The 20143-nt window shown below is 50.7% G+C and overlaps 1 protein-coding gene across 2 annotated transcripts in view; it reads right to left on the bottom strand.

Moving 5' to 3' along the window:
* LOC135111565 (homeobox protein Meis1-like) overlaps positions 1–20143 on the bottom strand; it is a 618646-nt gene that overhangs the window by 230127 nt on the left and 368376 nt on the right. For both annotated transcript variants that reach the window (XM_064024994.1, XM_064024995.1), the window contains exon 14: positions 4942–5018. In XM_064024994.1, coding sequence (XP_063881064.1) covers positions 4942–5018 — 77 coding nt within the window. The remainder of the gene's footprint in view (positions 1–4941; positions 5019–20143) is intronic.

Below are 20143 nucleotides of genomic sequence, written 5' to 3'. Positions count from 1 at the left end.
GTGTGAGTGTGTGTGTGTGTGTGTGTGTGTGTGTGTTGTGTGTGTGTGTGTCTGTGTGTGTGTATTTTACACACACACACACACACACACACACACACACACACACACACACACCTGGCCACCACACCTCGCCTTCGAGCCCACGCCGAGTTTATCAGCAGCAAAAATAGCTGAAATAGTGCCAGGTGAGCATAATATAGGTCCGCTAAAATTCGTGGGGTAAAACTCCCCAAAGTTAAGACGGGCGGTGCACAATTCACGCCGCTTTATCCCGGCACAATGAAAATTCCCCAAAGTTGAATCCAATTACTTTGTTTTATTGCACGTCCGGCGAGGGGCTCTGGGGGAAGTTTTAAAACTTTTCCCCCTTCCCCTCACATTTCTTCAGAGTTAAGAACTAAAGACAATCAATTTAAAGTTGGTTAACAAACAGCAAGTGTTGCCTCGCGCGCGTGTTACAGCTGTTGGCTGCATTCTGCGGCTCCCCACGGACCGCCTCCTCCTGCCGCAGGCCCTTGGGCAGCCAGGCAGCGACGGCACCACCACGAGACACGTGAGGGACGCGGAAGGGACGCCAGGGAGCTACACGACGCAGCCTCCGCACCATCACGCCAGAAAAAAGTCCATCAGAGGCAAGAACACCTCGAGGAGCGACTCCTTTGTCTCCCTCAAACACCGCGGCGTGCACGAGGCCCGCGTGCACGTACGTAACTCAGTGGTATCAGCGCGGCACTGTTCATCCTTCCCTTCTTGCACCTTGACGGGCCCTCGCTCCCTGGCTCCTCTATCGCCCGGAAGTTCCCGCCACTTGACCAAGGATCACCTCGGGAGATTGGCAATGACTTCGCTCGCCCATCACGGAGTATCGTAAGTTCGCCTCAACCCATCAGGAGCCTCATAAAAGCCGCGTTCCAGGGAGAGCCGACGCGAGGCAGGGGCGCGAGAGAGACTAGGCAGTCGGCAGTCGATCCCTCTCACGCTTCACGGGTAATTGCTTAATTCCTTGGCGCTGAAGCTTCGTCATTAACATAAGTTTTAAATTGGCTAAGAGCTGAAGACCCGAAGAATGGCGTCTGAGGGGTCGTGATGGTCGTGGAACGGGAGAGGAGGGTACGATGAGGAAGAGGAGGAGTAGGAGGAGGAGCTTGTGTTGTTGTTATTGCTGGTGATGGCATGGCGGCGGTGTCTGCAACGTGGCGTGGCAGCAGTGAGGGGCGTGGGACGTCCAATGCCTTGTTGTGTTGTGTTACGTTGAGTTAACGGTGAGTTGTGCCGCGTTGTCCGGTACGTCACGCGTTGTTACGCCCTTAATTGACTTGCAAGGTGTTGTTTGCATTATTTGTAGTTGCGACAAGACAATATCGACAACAAGAACGGAAAACTTCGATGAGGAGGGACCAAATGAAAAGAAAATATAACCAAGAAAATCAAATTAAACAGTAATAATAAAACAAAACAACACTATGAGTAGTTAGTGAGAGAGAGAGAGAGAGAGAGAGAGAGAGAGAGAGAGAGAGAGAGAGAGAGAGAGAGAGAGAGAGAGAGAGAGAGAGAGAGAGAGAGGGAGAGAGAGAGAGAGAGAGAGAGAGAGAGAGAGAGAAGGAAAGGGAGGACAGGGGAGGGGAGGGGAGGGTGCCGTGCCATTAGCGTCGTCTCTTAGCCGAGGGGAAGGAAAGTTTCTGGGTCATTAGTTCCAGGACTCGGCACGCTCCATCGCACACTCGGCGCCCTTTCCTGGCCCCTGACCGCCGCTAGCCCCGCCTTGCCTCCAGGTCGCCTCCTTCCAGCCCTAGGTCACATTTGCAACTCCCAGGTCACAATCCAAAGCTCTTAGGTCACACTCCAAGGGTCTCAGGTCACGGTTCATTCCAGGTCGCTCTTCCGGTTTCCAGGTTGCTTGATGGCCACGTTCCAGCCATTGCGGTTTCAAGGTTTGTGTATTAGTATTTTTCCTCTAGTTTGTGGTCGAAGGGAGAAATGAAGTATTTTTTGATGCAAGGGATATTGATATGCACGCTAGCTGACATTGCGGTTCAGTTTACGAGTGTTTACAAGTAGATTTTGTGCCTAATTTCGTGTCTTGTAGCGTCACGTTCAAGGGCAGTATAAAAAATGCACGCAGCAAGGAATAACAAGGCTAAGGTTCGCATGCAGCAACGCCCAGTTTAGCGTTACACACTAACATGCAACCACCACTACCACTACCACCACCACCACCACCACCACCACCACCAGGCAGCTATTTCACACTTTTCGTCTCTGTGCAGTCGTCCCGCGTTCCAGTCACCTTTCCAGCATACCCTCACGCTGCCGCCACGCACGCTGCCCGCCTCCACTCACGCTACTATGCCAAATATGCGCACACAAATACTATATTGAAACTCAGCCCTTTCTCTCTCACTCGCGCGCGCCTACCCCCGGAAAATGTGTATAAAAAAAAGAAAGGGAGGATCCTGGAATGCTGCCACCAGTATTCAAAGCCTGGATCGCCGTCGGTCGGAAAACCCTCTCTACTTGTCAATTTGTTCACTTTGGGGACGAGGAACACCAGACACGAGTAGCTGCGACCTCCTGTCTGTCTGTTATTGTGTGTATTTGGGTCTCGCTGGGAGGCTTAAGCTTGCTCCGCTGTCTCTTTTTTTTTCTTTTTTTTTTTTTTTTACTTATATGAACCAAGATTTTTTCAAGGTACGGAGATGTCTGCTTCATGATGTTGGGTGGGTTTATTTATTTACCTTTTTTTTGGGGGGGGTGGTGGGCGGGGGGAGTGTTTGTCCTATTTTTGGTTGTGTTGTTGAGGGAGTACCTTATTATTATTATTATTATTATTATTATTATTATTATTATTATTATTATTATTATTATTACAAAAGGGGGATGAACTGCACTGATGAAATTCGGAAAGGCATCATTCATCTACTTTTTTACTTTAATCTCTCTCTCTCTCTCTCTCTCTCTCTCTCTCTCTCTCTCTCTCTCTCTCTCTCTCTCTCTCTCTCTCTCTCTCTCTCTCTCCCTGTCTCCTTCCTCACATCCGTCTCAGTACCTCTCCAGATAAATCCTTCCAGTTCATTTCCTCCACCCCGCGTCTCATCGTAGGAGGTGTGGTTGGCTCGCCCTGCTCCACATCTTCCCTGTGTGAGCGCGGCCGGCGAGGGGAGGGACACGACGAGCCGCTGCCTACCCTCAAATTACCTTCGTTCATCATTCCTCGCCTTTATTCCTGCCGCTCCCCGGAACAACAACACCGCGGTGGCCAATATTGCTCGGCGGGCTTTTTCCCTGAAGTGCCGCGGCGCCACCAACACAACGCAGGCTTTGGAGAGGGAGAGAGCGAGAGAGAAAGAGCGAGAGAGAGAGAGAGAGAGAGAGAAGAGAGAGAGAGAGAGATGAGAGAGAGAGAGAGAGAGAGGAGAGAGAGAGAGAGAGAGAAGGTTCCGAAGCAAATTAAAGTGAGGAGACGCGGAAAGTGATACGCTGGCTGAACGGGGAGGAGGAGGAGGAGGAGGAGGATGAGGAGGAGGATGAGGAAGAGGAGGAGGAGGGGGGGGGAGGAGGAGGAGGATGCACTTAAATGATAGTACAGAAGGCCCTCAAAGGGAAGGCAGGCAAAGGATGCACTGAGAGTAATGATTTAAGTGCTCAGGTCGCAATGGTCTTAAGTAGGGAATGGGAAGTGGAGGGTGATGCACTTAACTTGTAGTACAGAAAGCGCTCAAAAGGGAAAGCAAAGCACGCACTGAAATTAATGATGTAAGTGCTTTAAGTGGGACGCGATGCTCTCAAGTAGGGAATGCCGAATCTTTTGTATCAAGGAGACAGGTGGTGCACGTTTGCCATCGCCGCGGGAGCAGGCCGGCGCGGGGCTCTCCTCCATCACACTGCCTTTCTCTCTCCCGTCGCCAAGGAACCAACACAAAGGCGCACGGATCCCTCGGGGCGACCATTGATGCCAAAGTGTTACAGCGTAATCTTCGCTCGACCAGAAATCATCAATAGCAATTAGTTCTGATCTGCTGGGTGACCATCAATGGCGACCCCGACGCCTCCGCCCACTGGAGACACGACCTTCCCAAAATATTACGTCCTGATAATCGATAGGAAGGGCACGGGGAGATGAGCGATGGCGGCTGGGAGGGCGGGCGAAGCTCTCCGGGCCGCGACAGGCACTAAAAGCCCAACAATGCCAACGTAATAACAAAAGCACACGGCACCGCGGACAACATTATCTCCGAGGAGCTTTTGTTTGTCGGCCCCGAGTGCCCACTGCTGGAAGTGGCCGAGAGCAAACACTTCACCCGGATTAAGCTCCTCGTCAGGACGCTGAAGCACATAACAACTCTTTCATTACAGCTTCCTGGAGCAGCTTTTTTCCCTTTCCTTCCACCCCTTTACCCCTCCGTCCCTCCCTTCCTCCCTCCATCACCGTAACTCCCACAATCGGTCTAACGCACAATGATACGTCGACGGCGGAAGATTGCCAACCAAATCTTCCACGCGGCTTTTTTCTCGCTTCTGTGTCCGGCGGGGGATTCTGGTCGTCCCCGCCTCGGCCCGGCCCGGCGAGGCGTCCTGCGAGTCCCTCTTTGTCCACCAGATCGACGAGGGACACGTGGACTCGAAGAACCGGACACGGGATGAGGCTCGGCTCTTTCAATTCCAGTGAAGCACGAGGTAAACACCAATATATTATAGAAAAAAAAGAAAGGCCGCGTCTTGACCTTGAACCCGCGCCAAGGGGAGGAACAGACAGACAGGCAGACAGACAGACAGACGCTTTTAAGTACATCTGAATACTGAAGACTTGTGATTTTCTCTATTTATTCTTTTATTTATATTGGAATTGGGTATGATTACTGCCTCTCTCATGTCCATCCATCCTTTCGGCGCGAGTTCCAGCCGTGACGCGCGCTGGAAGCTGGAAGGAGGTCGCCTACTCACCAATTGTTGACCTGGAGAATAGTTAGGCCGGTGTCCTGAGCCAACTGTTTCTTCTGGTCCTCGGAGGGGTACGGGTGCTGGGGGAGAGGAGAGAGGAGGGTGAGGTGAGACACAATCTGGTGAGGGGTGGTGATAATGGTGGTGATGTGATGGTGGTGATAAGGATGCCGATGGTGGGGGATGTGGTGATGGTCAGGGTGATAACACATGTCCCCATAGTTATGTCATCAGAGGCACAAAAACATACATGAATGGAAATGATTAATGATTGGTTTAATAACTCCTTAATTTCTAAACAACTACTCGTCTGCATTTAAACAAGTCTCAAGTCGTAAGAAAAGTGCTCGAAAATAAATAAATAAAAAAGATATCCACTACAGTTACTAGCATTATCATATTTACAAAGTATATTCAACCTAAAATTATAAACAATAAACAAGTGTGAATAATGAGAAAGAAAAAATAAATAGAAGAAGCCAATATTAACAGAACATAAATACACGCTCACAATATTATGATTAAATGCTTCCCATGCTCCTGCCTTACAGAGGAAGCATCAATACAACTTTTTTCGAGCCAGTGTTACATTCACATCTCGTACAAATACCTTCATGAATTATTCAACGGTGCACGAAAATAAATGAATGCAAATGTATTAATCTCTGTACACTCATGAAGAAAGGGAAATCTATACAAGTCAGGATATCATGCTGTTAGTAATGGAAGCAGCTGTTGTTGTAAAGATAGTGATGAATGTGAAGGTAGTGGCAATATAACACCAAGTAGTAGTAGTAGTAGCAGCAGCAGGGTAATATTGGTGTTATCATTAGTAGTAGTAGTAGTAGTAGTGATAGTAGCAGCAGCAGCAGCAGCAATTCAGGAATGGCGAACAAGTAGCGGCCTGAGCACCCCGCGACCTTCAGTGACGCGCCGCACAACACAGCACACAACACACACGGTCGGCGGGACTCGAGAGCACAAGTATGAACGATAAACGAGCAGAACGACTCCCAAGCAGACCTTCCCTCCCCCATTCCTCCTCTTGCTCCCGGCGGCACCATCCCAGCCACCCTCCACCCTCCCTTTCTCTCCCTCTTTCTCTCTCACTCTCCATCGGTCCCCTATGGACTCCCTCCCCTCCCAAGTTTTGTTAAACATTTTGGCTCTTTCACCGACACATATGTCCCCGATGTTCATTTTAAAAAGAGAGTTTTTCAAGCCATACATCCATTGAGTCGCAGGGTCGGAGGGATGATACTGTGTTATGCCGTGCTTAGCTTCGAGGCGGCCTCTGAAAGCAGCGTTCAGGCGAGACGCTGCAAAGACGATCCCGCGCCTTCACTTTCTCCTTCACCGCCGCCTTCTGCTACTCCTGCGTGTCTCCTGCCTCGCCGTGAGTCTACGAGCGGTGAGGAACTGTGCGGGAAGTGGCGAGGCGGAGCTAAGGGAGGGAAAACGAGGCGTCCGTGCGTCCGATGTTGTCGTGGAAAAGGACAGAATGAAGGGAAACACACACACACACACACACACACACACACACACACACACACACACTCTCTCTCTCTCTCTCTCTCTCTCTCTCTCTCTTCCTCCTCCTCCTCCTCCTCCACATCACCGAAATTGTGAGCGTGGTGTGCGTGTATGTATGTGTGCGTGTATGTACGCGTGTGTAAGAGTGTGTGCGTGCATGTGCGTACATTCGCGTCCCTCCCCCAACGCAACAATCAGTGGAGGGCGGCGCTACCTCAGATTATTTCGGACGGGGCGAGAAAGCTGTGTCCCCTGTCGCATCCCCGTCACCTCCCCGCCGCCTGATCGAAGGGAAGCGGCGGTGAGCGTCCTCCTGGCGGGGCGGCGGCGGCGGTGGCGGCGGCGGCGGCGGCGAGGGAGAGGGGACAAAGCATCTCCCAACAACGTATACACTCACAGGAACACGGGAACCAGGAAGTTTTCTATTCAGGGTATTAATTTGCATTCTTCTGTACTTCCCCGGCACATCCCAAGCGCCGATAATCTCCCGCACAAAGGGATCACAAACTACATGAAATAAGGATGAAGAAGGTGCGGTGCTGCTGTGGGGTGCGGTGGGGTGCTGTGTGCTGGTTGTGGTGCGGTGTGGTTGGCCTCCTCCTCCTGCTCCTTGCTGATCAGGGACAGGAGGTGAGACGAGTTACGATGGCGAGGGGAGAGATGGCGGAGCAGGGCTGACTTTTTGCGGGGCGTTCTGGCTACTTGTCTTTGTACTTGTGACTGGTGAGCTTAAACTTGATGCCTCGCTTGGTGCTGGTGTGGTATTTGTGGCTTTTGTTGTTGCTTTCATCTACACTAATACTACTAATGCTGCTGCTATTACTACTACTACTACTACTACTACTACTACTACTACCACTAAAAAGTTTGTATAGGACACGCACACACACATACGAGTACACACATAACCTCTCTCTCTCTCTCTCTCTCTCTCTCTCTCTCTCTCTCTCTCTCTCTCTCTCTCTCTCTCTCTCTCTCTCTCACTGTCAAGCCCGAGTGCGGAGGAGGAAGAGGAGGAGCCAAAACTGTGTAAATATTTGCGAGACGCCGAACTGATGCAAACGGAATCCATGACATAAATATATATCGTAGTTCCCCCTCACGTATTTGTTTGCCTTCGAATACATTTTCTTTCATCCTTAAGCTTCCCTGGACAGCATTCACAGCAAGGCCGCGGCATGAATACACGAGGAAGAAAATGGGAGGAGAGTATATACATCACGGGAACTAGGTAGAATAAGGGATAGTACATACTGATACAAATACAAGTACGACTGTTACTACAACTACTACTTCTATTACGACTACAAGTGGATTTCATAGCGCCGCTGCAAGGGTAAAAACCGGTCATGTTAACCAAAATTAGCCGCACGTGACACATAATGAGGTCATATTGAAGCCAAATCTGCCAATGAAACCGAACCGACACAACCGGACATTTTGCTGAAAACCGAAGGAGAAAAAAAGAAACACGAATGGAGAACGTTTATGTACATGTATGTATCTATATGTAGTGACGTATGTTTGGGGAATAATACGCTGGAAGACATTAAATTAAGGAATATAAGGTGTTGTTTATATATGTATGTGTGTATATCCATGTATATATCTTCATCTGTTATCATTAAGAAAATCGCAATGGCAAAAATATGAAAAAAAAGAGAAAGTTTGAAAAAAAAAGGGAAATAAAAAAGTGGGGTTAGCGATGCAGCTCTCATCAAGTATCATAATGAATCATATTACCGCCATTAACTTTCCCTCCCACTCAAAAACGATAATAAAAGATAAAAACATTAACTCATTTACACTCAATACGCCCTATTCCGCAATTGAGAGAGAGAGAGAGAGAGAGAGAGAGAGAGAGAGAGAGAGAGAGAGAGAGAGAGAGAGAGAGAGAGAGAGAGAGAGAATCACACAACATACACACAAAGATAGAACACCCAAACCCTAAAACGTTCCCATCACTACCATTACCACCACCATCACCACCACCATCACCACTACCCATAACTTCGCAAAAGAACCGCCGGCCCTGCTCCTGCCCATCTCCCACGCCGAGCTGGGATGAGTGTCAAGTCGCCTTCGCTTCTTTTGTATTACGAGCGTATTGACGTGCAAATCTGGCACTTAGAGGAACGATGATACGGCGACGCAGCCACCCAGACACTCACAATCAAATATATACACAAGGACAAAGGGACACAAAAGGGGAGGACAATTCACATGTAGATAGACAGCGCACACAATGCCAAAGGGAGCAGAGAGAGAGAGAGAGAGAGAGAGAGAGAGAGAGAGAGAGAGAGAGAGAGAGAGAGAGAGAGAGAGAGAGAGAGAGAGAGGGTGTTGGAGGGTCGAATATAGCAGTTTTCTCTATTTTGTCTCTCTCTCTCTCTCTCTCTCTCTCTCTCTCTCTCTCTCTCTCTCTCTCTCTCTCTCTCTCTCTCTCTCTCTCTCAATATTGTTCTTATTTTCCTTTACCGTCATTATCGTTATTGCGGTCATTATTATTATTACTATTATTATTATTATTATTATTATTATTATTATTATTATTATTATCATTGAGGCGCCTAAAGCTACAGTCTCAGTCTGAGTTCTCACGCTCTCCTTTCTTTTTTTTCAAGTCTTCTCATTCCTCCTTCCATTTATTTATTCTTTTTTTCTTTTCCACGGCACAACTCCCAAAGTGGTGCTGTTTATCTTTCACAAAGGTGCGATGGATGTCGGTGTGTTCGCCTATCAACACACAACACACCTGTTTACATGCCTGTCTTTCTGTCTGTCCGTCCGTCTGTCTGTATGTGTATCGTGCGTCGGTCCGTCGGTCGGTCTGTCTGTCTGTCCTGCGGGGTGAGCCTCTCCGCGCTACCTCGCTCAGAACAATAAAAGTTCAAGCTGATCTATTTCATTTTTCTATACATTTTTTTCCACTCGGACTGCTTGTATACGCACGTCTGTCTAGCTGTCAGTTAGTCTGTCGGTGCTGTTAACTGCTGTCTTTTATTCTTTCATCGCTTCTCAAAACGTTAAATGTAAAATGTGCTTGGCCAGCAATGGGCGGTTTTTTCCTCTCTCTCTCTCTCTCTCTCTCTCTCTCTCTCTCTCTCTCTCTCTCTCTCTCTCTCTCTCTCTCTCTCTCTCTCTCTCTCTCTCTTTCGTTCGGTCTATGTGAAACAAGGAGGAGAAAAACGGGGAGCAGGAGCGGCGATCCCGTGCAGGTTTTGGCGCAGAATTACGATCCGATGGTGAACGTGAAGGAATAAAAGTAAGATGATGTTTTGGTGTGGAGGGAAAAAAGAACAATAACGTCCATTTCATGCGGTGCCGTAGAGCGTGTTTTTCTTCCCCCAACTTTTTTTTTTTTTTTTTTTTTGAAAGGGGGAAGTTCTCTGGGCGGGAATGTTGCAAAGCGGAGGGGAAAAGGAGAGGAAAGAGGAGAGGAAAGGAAAATGGGGTCAGGTGCATGGTAACAGTGACAGCAGTAATGACGATGGTGGTAACGGTAATAATAATGACAACAGCAACAGTGAAAATCAAGACAAAGGCCATGTGCTTCCCATTTTCTAAGAACCTTGACTCTGCCATGGAGAGTGAGGCAAGTTCGGTCCGAAGAATTTATGAAAGAATGACTGGAATGACTGCCTATGACAAGCCCTTGGTGGTGGTGGTGGTGGTGGTGGTGGTGAGGCAGAAGGAGAAAGAAGTGGTGATAGTGATGAGAAGCGGGCTGACAGTGGCAGAAGAGTTAATATTGACTGGTGGTGAGCAGTGAGCAGCTAGCAGTGATATAAGGAAAGAGTGACGCTTGGAAACCTGGTGACAGTGACGTTTGGTGAGAGAGGAGGCGGCTGACAGTGAGGCAACCCAGTAGCAGTGACGCTTTGTGAGAGAGGAGGCGGCTAGTAGTGAGGAAACCCAGGGGCAGCGGCGGCGGTGGAGTCAGCGAGTGGCGATGACCGCGGCCGTGGAGGGTGTGTGTGTCTGCGGACGGGGCGTTGGGTAGCCGCCTCACGTCAACGGGGCCGAGACACAATATGCGGCGGTTGTGACAGGCATGCAACAAGGCTCATTTCCATATGCAGATGAGCCGGGCTGGTGGCGTTATGGGCCCCGGGGAACAACCAGGAGGGGTCACTGGTCCCCCTTCGCCCCCTCTGTGCCTTCCTTTCCCTCCCTTTCCTCCTCTCCTCTCTCCTCCTCCTTCAGCCTCCTGACGTGGGCTTGCAGGGAAGGTATTAAAGATGCCTCCACGAAATATCTCCAGAGCGTTTCCTTCTCGCTGAGTAAGTGTCCTAAGTCCGTTTTATTACGTCAGTTTGAGTTGCTGTCGTTTTCCTCTGAGCTTCTTGATTTTATTTTCTCCTTTTCTATCATTTATTTTTCTCTCTCTGTCCGTCCTTTTCTCGCTTTTCTTTTCGTATTTCTGTGAACCTTGTCTTGTTGTCTTGCTCTGGTTCGACTTATTCTTTTCCTGTGTGTGTGTGTGTGTGTGTGTGTGTGTGTGTGTGTGTGTGCTCGAGTGCCACGTCTCTTATCTCTCGCAGTGATGTGATGATGATTCTCGAGTAGCCATGAAGATGACGAGGCGCTTTCATCGCTTATGTTCGTCTTAGGAGCGCATATTTCACTTCTCTCTCTCTCTCTCTCTCTCTCTCTCTCTCTCTCTCTCTCTCTCTCTCTCTCTCTCTCTCTCTCTCTCTCTCTCCCAACTATCGTTATACATTCATTCCCGTTACACCTTTTTCCTTATTCATACGTTTTTTTACAACACACACACACACACACACACACACTCACACACACTCACACAAGCACACTACCTCTCTCCTCTCTTTTCCTACCGCTCTCCACGACCTCTATCCCTCTCGCTCTCTCCCTCTCTCTCTCTCGCTCTTCTCCCTCCACCGTTCCCTCGGTCCTCCCCGGCCGCCCCTCCTCCTCGCCCCTCTCAGCGTGACAGTGACAATGATTTATCGTCTTCTCAGCGTCCCTTGAGACTCCGCCAGGAATACGCCGCCCTTCCACAAACTGGGAGGCGGGAATTTGGAGGCAGGGAAGAGGGATGGAGTCGGGAATGGGGTCTCCACTTGGAATAGTGAGGGTAGCGGCTCCTTACTTCCTGAAATGAATTACTTGAAAGCATACCCTTCAAACCCACTAGAATACTTGCTGATAAGAGGGAGAGGGAGCGAGAGAGAGTGAGAGGGAGAGTCAGAGTGAGAGCGAGAGAGAGAGAGAGAGGGACGTTTTGGAACTATTAGGAATTATGGTCAGCTATGGCTCGGAATGGTAATGGACGGATCAGGAATGGCAGGAATGCTAATATTTGTAGCTGGAACGCGTCGGTGGCAGCCTCCCATCCCGCATACATGGTTCCCCCTTCAACTCAACCCAGTGCCAACACGTCCCTCCACCTCCTCCTCCTCCTCCTCCTCCTCCCTTATGGATCGACCCCACGCCAACTCGTCCCCCTGAAACATGGGCTTCATGCCAACTCGTCCCACTCCAAGACCGAACCCAAGCCGACAGAGTCACACGAGAGGGAATCCCCACGCCAATTCACACTCCAGTAAGGATCAGATGCACACCAATTGAAGATCGGCTCCACGCCAAGTCGTCCCCTTAAAAAAAAAAAAAAGAGAGAAAAGAAAAAATCGGTCTCTAGCCAACTCGTCCCTGTGGCAATTCGTCCTCGTCCCCATGAAAGAGTGTCTCCACGCCAATTCGTTCCCCTCGATGACAGGCTCCACGCCAACTCATCTACTGGAGGAGGATCGATCTCGTAATAAATCTTCGTCTTTAAAACTCGCCCTTTCACCGAGTCACTCCGCAAACTCTCAAGACCTTGGAGGCAAATCGAGCCAAATAAATGTTTCCGTCCACAAGTCGTGCAAGGAATCCGCCTGTCCGTCCGTCCGTCCTTCTGTCTCTATCCGTCTGTCCACCAGCCCGGGGTCGTGACGGGCGACTAATGAGGGAGGTGTGAGGGGATTGGGGACATTCATTGCTGCATTTTTTTATTCCTTCAATGAGTCGAGGCAGCAAAAAACATATTTGGGCCTCACGCTCTCCACTGCACATAGACCTGCGATCTCTCCCAGGGCGAAATTACTTAAATATAATCACCCGCCAGTTGAACACGAGCACGCGCGTCACATACTTTCATTGGATTTACCGAGGGAGAGAAAAAATGAGAAGAAAGTGTAAGGAGAAGCGTGAGGATCGAGAAAAAAAACTCCTTTGATCCCTGACACCACGCCCCACCTCCCACGCCTTCGTCATCGTGTGGTGTTAACATCGTCACAGGGAAACAGGGAGGCAGCAAGACCCTTCACACACAGCTCGCGCCCCGCTGCTGCTGCTGCTGCTGCTGCTGCTGAATTGCAAGGTGGATGTATTTAGCTTCCAATCCCTTTCCTCCCCACGTAAACCCTCGCTATTAACTCAGGAGGTAAATCTATGGACTAAATTATATCTACCTCTAAGACGTTGCTGAGCCGAGGCGTGATGAGAGAGAGAGAGAGAGAGAGAGAGAGAGAGAGAGAGAGAGAGAGAGAGAGAGAGAGAGAGAGAGAGAGAGAGAGAGAGAGAACCTTCTGAGCTCGCATCTTTAAAATAAAACGGTGGGGCCTTCCTCACAACTCCTCCTTCTCCTTCTTCTCCTCCTCCTTCTCCTATACCACCACCACCACCACCACCACCGCCTCCTCTTCTTCCCCTCGACTCAAGTGGGACTCCTGGTAAGTGCCGCGTGGAGTACTAGTCGAAGTGTTTGCTCGTGCTATTGTCACCCTCGGGCGTTTGTTTTTATACCTCTCGGGGCGTGTAGGCTGTTTAGAGATCCGCTGTCGATTGTACTACGGTCCTTCACGCCGCTCTTCTCGATAGCTCCTCCCCTCCCTTCTTCCCCAAGTCCCCTTTGAGTGGCGCTGCGATAGGAGGAGGGGGGAAGGGACGCGGGGAGGCGGTGTCGTGTTAGGTGTAAAGGTGTACCCAAGGGTGTATGGGCAATATAAAGGTGCGCTGGGAGAAGTGTAAGGGAGACGCAGGTAAAGTAAGGTTTTGGATAACAGCATCGGGTTTGGAGACGCGAGGAAGGACGTGCGAGGCTGATGCTGGAGTTGTGTTGGACGTGTATTTGTATTGCTGTTGTGATTACTGTAATGAGAGAGAGAGAGAGAGAGAGAGAGAGAGAAAACACAAGACAAGGGGGGACCAAGCTGCTACAACACCGCCGTGAACAAAGCCTGGCTCCCTGGCATGGCTTTTATGAGTGATGATCGCGCCGCTGACAAGCTTTTAGAGGTGACGAGAGCTCCACCACCACCTCCTCCTCCTCCTCCTCCTTGCTTTGGTGAGCTTAGTGGTGGAGGTACGTGGTGGTGATGCCGCGGCGGTCTAATGGTGATGTCTCCCTGTCTGGCGGCCTTGTGGTGGTGACTGAGGGATGTGAAGTGGTGGTGGCGGCGGAACAAGACATCAATCATAGTGTCACTTGTCAATCTGCCTCAATAATATCTGACTAATCCTTCTCGTGTTTGTGTCAGGTGTCCAGCTCCCACCGTGCCCCGCCCCTGCCCCGCCCTGCCCCATCCCTGCTCTTCCCCTGGTGCCACTCTCACACCCCTGCCACACCCTCACTCTCTTCCTCTCCCTGTCCGTCTGTCATCCTGACCTCCCCCAACATCCTGAGTCTTAATTCACTCATACCCACTGGAGCTCATTGTACAACTCATATCCTCTCGTCCTCGCCACTCCTCTCCCTTCCCGCCACATCCTCTTGCCCTCCACTCAACCCGGCTGCTGCTTCGCCACTTCACATCCACACACATCTTCGCTGATCCATCCTCCCCATCTCAATAATCCTAAGCACTGTGTCTTATGTGTTTCCCTGACCAATGTTTCTCACCACCGCATCCTTAAAATCATTAATATATTACACCAGTTCACTTCACCTTGTATTCCCACCAGTGAATACATCTAAACATTTCCAGAAACAACCCGAGAATCTTACTCCATCAATAGTTATTAGTTTTTTTTTATCTAACTAAGACTAATACACGAAGTAAAGACCACGTAGAAATGGGGAAGTCAGTGCTAAAAAAAGAAAAGAAAAAAAGGAAGGTAAAAATAGATAAGACAAGGCCATTAAGCAAGTGAATGATGAGTGATTAAGATGCCGAATGAGTGCAACAAGAAGCAATACTGAGAGAGAGAGAGAGAGAGAGAGAGAGAGAGAGAGAGAGAGAGAGAGAGAGAGAGAGAGAGAGTACAGGTGGAGGGATGGCACGATACATACAGGTAAGGGAGGGAGGGAAGGAGGGAGGGAGGGAGGAAGGGAGATGGGGAAAGATGGAGAGATGGTGTAGCATGCGGAAGGGAGCAGAGAGAGAGAGAGAGAGAGAGAGAGAGAGAGAGAGAGAGAGAGAGAGAGAGAGAGAGAGAGAGAGAGAGAGAGAGAGAGAGAGAGAGGGGAATGAATAGTGGTGGAGGGTGTGGAGGAGGGTGATACCAGGTGGAGGAGTAGGAGGAGGAGGAGTGGGGGCAGGTGGAGGGAGGGAGGGAGGCAGCGACTGGTGGAGGGAGAGACAGCGGCTCCCTGGGCGACGTGTCAGGAGGGTGACAGACCAAACAAGCGACACTTCTCTTCCATTAGTGAGCCTGGACCAGCGCCTCCCCCCGTCGCACAGGCACGCCTCCTCCCGTCCCGGCCGAGGTAAAATAACCCCAACGGCGTCCTGCAGGAAAGCACAGAGGCCCCGGGGTTCAGGACGTCCCGGATAGGGCGGCGGGGACTCGGTCGTTGGAAGGTGACAATAAATGGACATCATCGGAGGTGTTTTATTTGCGCCGCTGCAATCCATACAGTAGACATGCGTAAACACTGAGTCCCGCCACGCTGATGTTCCACCTCCCCCTTCCTATATCTCTGTTCCACCACTCGTCCCTGCCATGCACCCAGCTCAGCTCCATTCCACTTGGTGTCGCCCGTGTTCCACCGCCGTCCACCCTCCGCTTTGTCAGTGTTTCATTCTCTGCCACATACCTGTTATCCCCGAGCCATATCTCTGTCCCCCTGTCCTCCTCTGCAGCACTCACTCCCCATCCGCGTCCCTACACCCTCCTCCCCCTGTGTGTCTGTGTGCTGCACCGCGCTGTGTACTGTGTGCATCAAAACGAGAACACAGGAGACACTTAACGCAGCAACAACGCAGCACAAACAGTATAACACAGCACCGCGCTCACTGCCAGATTGTAGTGCCACACACGCACACATACACACACACACATACACACACACACACACACACACACACACACACACATACACACACAAGGCGACATCGCACGAAAGCCACGCGACTCTTGCACAACACGCCAAGAAGTGTCAACCTGTCACACACTAATATATTTACCCACACGGTGCCAGTGCCAACCAAACATTTAAGTCATGTCCTTTAGTGCCACATGTCCTCCCACCCTTCACTCCGTCCCCCAGCCAGCCAGCCAAATAGTCAGCCAGCCAAATAGTCAGCAAGACAGTCAACTAGTCAGCAAGCCAGCCAACTAGCCAGCCAACTAGCCATCCACCCATCCAGCCAGCCAGTCAGTCAGTCAGTCAGTCACCCAGCCATGCAGCCAGACAGTCTTGTTCCGCGAGTGCAGCACGAAGGCGCAGCTCACCGCACATTACTGCACCACACACTGACACGCTCCAGTCCATCACCGTCAGCATACAAACTACCTCGGCGAGCAGACTTACTATCGGCGACACCATCACTCCTACATCACCATCGCCGCTATCACTAACACCACCGGACGCCCTCCCTCCTCTGCACCTCCCCCTCTTCCCCGGTACCCCCCTCCCCCCGCGGACGAAGATGACAGGAGTCTTCATCACCACCATCAACATTACCATAATCATCTCGCACTCACCCTTGTCGCCTCTAACAAACGGCGCGAAGTGAGACGCCGCCCGATCCTGGTGTAGCCCGCTGATTGCACCACCGCACCACCGTGGTTTGGGTGCGCAATGACGGTGCTTGAGGGGCGACGAACACGGTGCTCAAGAGACGGAGCAGCCACGCCCTCCACGCACCGGATATGAGAACACGCCGCTTGTGCCTCGTGTCAATCCTCATTGTTATAATCTCCAAGGCTTTTCTTTGGGGAGTTTCCGCGACGCTGTGACGACTGTGTCCAGGTCATCGCTCTTACGACGGAGGAGGAGGAGGAGGAGTGAAAGAATCTTGTGTTATAAGTGGGTGACGTGGTGGAGGGAGGAACCTGCTTACAACCACACTTACAGCCACACAGTCACACATTGGAGGCTCGACGCAACACGGAAACCAAGTCATATTTTCTTATACATGCGTTTCTCCGCCTCGCCTCGCTCTCCCAGCTCTCCTCGTGTCTGGTATTGATGCGCGTGATGTTTCGCTCCCAAAAAACGCGTGACGCCAACAAGGGATTGAAGCTTCGGTGAGAAAATGTTTTGTTCCGCTGTAATTTCGCTGAAGGTTGCAGTGGCGTTGCTCGTCTTCCTCTCACTATTGCTGTGGCTTGAGTTAAAGGTAATGGTGTTGTGTGGTGGTGGTGGTGGTGTTGCATAAGGATCCTCGGCCGCCAGGTGTATCCCTCAGCCGGCTTCCTCCTCTCACCCTCTCCGGTTCCTGCCATTGGTTGCTGCATTTCTCATCAACCTCGCTCCTTCCCCTCGTCCTGGCCTCACTAACGCGTCCTTCGCATCTCCCCTTTGGCGTCTCGAGCCCCTTGATCTTGTGACGGCGCCTGGTGGTCACGGCATTATTCAGAGGGGCGGCGTCTCGTAGTGTCAGGAAGGAGGGCAGGCGAGTCAGGTTATAAAAGATGCACAACACCCAAGGCCTTTGTCCCTCAGCCTGACGCCTTCATCTTGACTCCGGCGAGGAAAACATTCCGGCTTACATTCCATCCCAGCCTCCAGGTTCCCGCCGTCGCCACATCTATATGCCTGAGGGGAAGACGCCGAGTCCCTCGTGACTCATCTTTTTCTCCTCGGTAAACGGGGAGGAAGTGTTCGGTGCGACTCCTCAATTTCCAGGTGGGCGGTCGGTGCCGCAGCCTAGGGGGGGGGATGGGGGAGGGCTGGTGATCATGTCCATTAGCCTTGGGTGAGTTGTTTTAATAATTCAGAGGGCGAGGCCACCCCCTGGGTTCTCTTGGGGGAACGGTGCCGCCCCGGACATCTTGGTAGACGTCGACGCCCCTCCAGGGAACTCCAGCGACCTGACGCGCCACGCCGTAGAAGCCACAGTACTACGTCCCGTCTCACTGTCTTTGGGACACCCTCAGGCAGCGCTCGCCACATGCCCTGGCGCCCTGGCCCTGCAGGCGCTGCCCTCCAGGCGGCGCGCCCACACGCTCCCGGGACAAGTTTATGGTTCGCCACTAAACGTTCGAGGTTCAGTGGGAGAGAAATGCGTGAGTAACATTTTTCTCCTTCACGCCAGAGTAAGAATTGGATTCCAGCTAGAACGCGGAGCAGAATAATATAGGAATGTCCTCCTCCTCATGCCCTGAATCCTGGGAGAGACGCACACACTCACGCGCCGCAGTAAATCATTCGGTTAAATGCAGCGAAGTTTTCATTGGATTTACAGGACACGGGGAGCAGATGTACGCTGGCACGAAGAGGGAGGGAAGGAGGGAAAAGTGCAGAGAGAGATGCTGCGGCTGAATGGAAAATGAAGAAAGAAGAATAACAATAAAAAGATGAATAGTAATGAAACATAACATGAAAAGGAAACCATATTGAGTAAAAAATGATAAAGAAAAAACTAGCTATCAATCAGTGATCAGTAAAAGCCTACGTGGATTGAGGTGGACCTGCAAGTGGATGAAACAGTTGAAATAAGCTCCGGGTTCAGGTGGGCGGGGTCAGAGATTGTGGGCGAGGTTCAGGTGGGCTGTGTGTGACCTCACTAAGAAGCCTGATGCATTATTTAGGTGGACTGAGGGAGGACAAGCCATGAGTGGTCCAAGACTCGCCCTCCCCACTTAATCCCACTTTCCCTTGTTACTCTAGTTTGTTCCTGAGAGCGACGACGAGAATACCGGGGCGCAGGTACTGGGAGGAGGAGGAGGAGGAGGAGGAGGAGGAGGAAGAGGAAAGAGGAAGAAGAGGATAAAGAATAAAAAAACACGACGAAAGAATATTAAAACGCAAAAAAAAAAAAAAACGTAAGAAAATTGAACAAATGGAAGAAACACGGAGACGATTTAGAGAGAGAGAGAGAGAGAGAGAGAGAGAGAGAGAGAGAGAGAGAGAGAGAGAGAGAGAGAGAGAGAGAGAGAGAGAGAGAGAGAGAGAGAGAGAGAGAGAGAGAGAGAGAGAGAGAGAGAGAGAGCATGAGCGTACGTGTATATCTCTGTGTGTCCAAATTTCAGCCAATAATATGACGGAAGACTCACATCACATCACCATTACACTACAAACCCTCTTCCCTTCCTTTACCTTCCCACCACCACCACCACCACCACCACCACCACCACCACCTTCTTCCCCCTTCAGCTACACTATCAGTTCCAAATCAACAGCTGCGGGCGCCTCCACCTTCTGCCGCGTCCTGGAACCCTCTATAAGGAGTCTGAGAATCGATAGGAAGAGCAACTTCGGAATCCAGCCTACAGAGAGAGCAATCAGATAGCATTACTGTGGCGACAATTGGCCATATCCTGCGTACACCTTCCGCGGGGCTTGTGGTAGGGGAGAGAGAGAGAGAGAGAGAGAGAGAGAGAGAGAGAGAGAGAGAGAGAGAGAGAGAGAGAGAGAGAGAGAGAGAGAGAGAGAGAGAGAGAGAGAGAGAGAGAGAGAGAGAGAGGCTGTGTAAAGTTGGACGAGTAAAAGGAAGGAATTTAAGAAGAAAATATAGGAAGAAAATGGAAGATGGAGTAATGAGGAGAGACAAGTAAAGACTGAAGAGGACGAGGAGGAGGAGGAGGAGGAGGAGAAGGAGAAGGAGGAGGAGGAGGAGATTAGAAACAAGAGGAAAGAGAGTGAAAACGAACAAGATGAAAGGAGAATAGGAAAACAGAGCTGAGGAGGAGGAGGAGGAGGAGGAGGAGGAGGAGGAGGAGGAAAAGTAGGAGGAGGAGGAGGAGGCGCGAGGGGAGTAGGCCGCCTCACCCCTGCTAACTCAACCACTCTGAACACACGATCTAACTTTCCTCTAATTCCTCCCCAAACAGGTAAACTTTGCTCCTCATTTCCCCTCTGTATTAACTGCCAGCCTCTCTCTGATTTGTTGAGCGCTTCCCCTCCTTTCCTCTTCCCGCCACCTCCCCTCGCCCCTCCCTCCCCTCCTCCCTCCCTCCTATATTGTACTAAATGTAATAATTACAAACAGGTTTTCTCATTTCCTTTAATCACGAGGGCCAAAAGTTATGAACTATTTCCCTTGTGTGTAACTCCTGCTGAGAGGGAGGAGGAGGAGGAGGAGGAGGAGGAAGAGGAGGAGGAGAAAAAGGAGGAAATAGGTGACAACAAGAATATGGAGAGAATATGGACAGCAAAAAGAGTAAAAGGAGAAAGGAGAAGGAAGAGTAAGAGGAGGAAGAGAAACAGAGAGAGAGAGAGAGAGAGAGAGAGAGAGAGAGAGAGAGAGAGAGAGAGAGAGAGAGAGAGAGAGAG

The sequence above is a fragment of the Scylla paramamosain genome, chromosome 22, assembly GCF_035594125.1.
Source record: "Scylla paramamosain isolate STU-SP2022 chromosome 22, ASM3559412v1, whole genome shotgun sequence".
In the NCBI taxonomy this organism is placed as follows: Eukaryota; Metazoa; Arthropoda; class Malacostraca; order Decapoda; family Portunidae; genus Scylla; species Scylla paramamosain.
Note: the sequence above shows the minus strand (reverse complement) of the source record. Positions and strands in the feature narration are given on the sequence as shown.